The sequence below is a fragment of the Chiloscyllium plagiosum genome, chromosome 40, assembly GCF_004010195.1.
Source record: "Chiloscyllium plagiosum isolate BGI_BamShark_2017 chromosome 40, ASM401019v2, whole genome shotgun sequence".
NCBI classification, from domain to species: Eukaryota; Metazoa; Chordata; class Chondrichthyes; order Orectolobiformes; family Hemiscylliidae; genus Chiloscyllium; species Chiloscyllium plagiosum.
Genome location: NC_057749.1, coordinates 1 through 2357, shown reverse-complemented (window position 1 = coordinate 2357; position 2357 = coordinate 1). Strand labels below are relative to the sequence as shown.

At 42.8% G+C, this 2357-nt stretch overlaps 1 protein-coding gene across 1 annotated transcript in view; it reads right to left on the bottom strand.

The window, feature by feature from the left end:
- The window catches only part of LOC122542642 (probable E3 ubiquitin-protein ligase HERC1), a gene marked incomplete at its 5' end in the record, with an annotated part of 215948 nt that extends 213654 nt beyond the window's left edge, over nt 1-2294 (bottom strand). The window contains one exon of the mRNA XM_043680638.1: nt 2178-2294. Coding sequence (XP_043536573.1) covers nt 2178-2294 — 117 coding nt within the window. The remainder of the gene's footprint in view (nt 1-2177) is intronic.
- Nucleotides 2295-2357: the final 63 nt, after the last annotated feature.

The window sequence follows — 2357 nt, the reverse complement described above, 5'->3', positions numbered from 1 at the left end:
ATTACATTACAGTGTGGAAACAGGCCCTTCGGCCCAACCAGTCCACACCGACCCGCCGAAGCGAAACCCACCCATACCCCTACATTTACCCCTTACCTAACACTATGGGCAATTTAGTATGGCCAATTCACCTGACCCTGCACATCTTTGGACTGTGGGAGGAAACCGGAGCACCCGGAGGAAACCCATGCAGACACGGGGAGAACGTGCAAACTCCACACAGTCAGTCGCCTGAGTCGGGAAATGAACCCGGGTCTCAGGCGCTGTGAGACAGCAGTGCTAACCACTGTGCCACCGTGCCGCCCACATAACTTCTGGTAGAATTCAGTGTTGGCTCCTCATTCTCAGTGCGTACAAGTGCAAGGTAGAATACTGACGAGGAAGCCAAGTGGCTAATGCGGATGCTTTGAACAACTTTCCATTGCCAAGCACTCCACTGGTGCTGCCTCCCCTGGAAGAAGATTAAAAATCACACAACACCAGATTATTGTCCAACAAGTTTATTTGGAAGCACTAGCTTTAGGAGTGCTGCTCCTTCATCAGATGGCTGTGGACACTCTGAAAGCCAGTGCTTCCAAATAAACCCCCTGTTGGACTATAACTTGATGTTGTGTGATTTTTAATTTGTACACCCCAACACTAGCACCTCCAAATCATGACTCCCCTGGAAGAGTCCACTTTGGTTTTAAACTTTCTGGATACCCTTCCAGTTATTGTCGATAATATCCAACTGAGAACACAAAGATCCTGTCCTAGCAAAACTAAAAGAGCTGGTGGCAATGAGCCATCGCAACCAGGATTGAAACCTTTCTGGACCCAGCGAGACCAGTTCACTGTATAGGACAGCAAAGTTCTATGGGGAGCAAGGGTGATTGTCCTGAGTAAAGGTCACCATCAGATATTAGCTGAGGTTTTCAAGATGAAGATGTTTGCAAGAAGCTATATCCAGTGGCCAGGGTCTCCTGGAAATATTCAAATATTTCCTAAAGTCAAATGGCATTCAACACATAGTTCCAAACCATCCATCATCCAAAGGTCCAGTGGAAAATGTGGTCTAGACCAGGCAGAGGAGGGTTGGGGGCAGGGGGGAAATGGGAGAGATAGAGACAGCAATAGCAACATCAATGCCAGCCGCCAGCCACATGCATCCTCTAAGCAAGACGTTTAGTGCTAGAGCCATGGAAATTTGCAAAACTGCAGTTCAAATATGGCCAGTGCTGACTGTAACAGAGATTCTCACTCAATTCCAATGCAAAGCTTCTTTCAGAAAGAATTCTACAGAGTTCCACAGACAGATATTCTAAGCAAGTCTAAAGTATTGGAATCAATAAAGAATTAAGTACAGTTGGAAGATATCCCAGAAATTGGAAGCAGAATGTGAGACGAGCTGCAGTAGATTATGTAATGAGCAATAGATTTCAGTCACACTCTAACAACGTCAGCGGTTTGAATGGAAAGGTAAGATAGAGGGATTTGGGAGGTATTGGGGCAGGATAACTAGGGATTAAAAAATAAGCCTAACATAATGCTGATTAATAATAACCAAAAGAGTGGCACAAGAAAAGCTTGTTTGTTAAGGAAGGCATCATTCCAAAAAGATGTCAAATGTGCAATCCTAATAACACTCTATTTTGCTATTGGTTGGACTGTGAGTGATCCTTGAAATTCAGAATGAAGCACTCCTTTTTAACCATTGGTTTTTGAACTGTTAGCTTTCTAAGTAAGGACAGGGTCTTATCTGTAACTCTCGCCACTCTCTTAACATGAAGCAATAACCAAATAATATAGCCATTTCAACAAGGGTTTAACCTGCATGTAAACCTTGTCTGGTTCACTGAGAAGGCCACATTTAGAATACTTTGTGTCCCTTTGAGACAATATCACATTGGAGATTGTTACAAAAAGGATGCCTTTAGTATGCAGATGTATGATAAGGAGAAATTGTCAGATGAGCTTCCCTGGAGGAAATGCTGGGCTATCAAACTGTAGATGGAAGTTCAGTAACTGAATGGTGAACAGCAAATTAGGTCCTCCTCCCGTTCATGGATCTAGTACATTGCATATTGCCTTTTTCTAATCCAGAATTTCTTCCATCAGGGGATTGATCCATTACAAAATTGTCAGTTTGGTTTTAAGTGTTTTATGTGCTCATTATTGTATGAATTAAAATTAATTACCTGTGGCTTCCATGGCTTTTGTAATCTGCCTCAGTGAAAAACCCATTTCCAAAAGAGGCACAGCAATTGGAGGTGGTGGCGGTGAAGTTGAAAGTCTGCTACTAGGATCAGAAGAGGCTAGCAAATAAAGCAAAATTTAATTAGTTGGTGACAGTTTAAACATATTATTTAATTACTAGT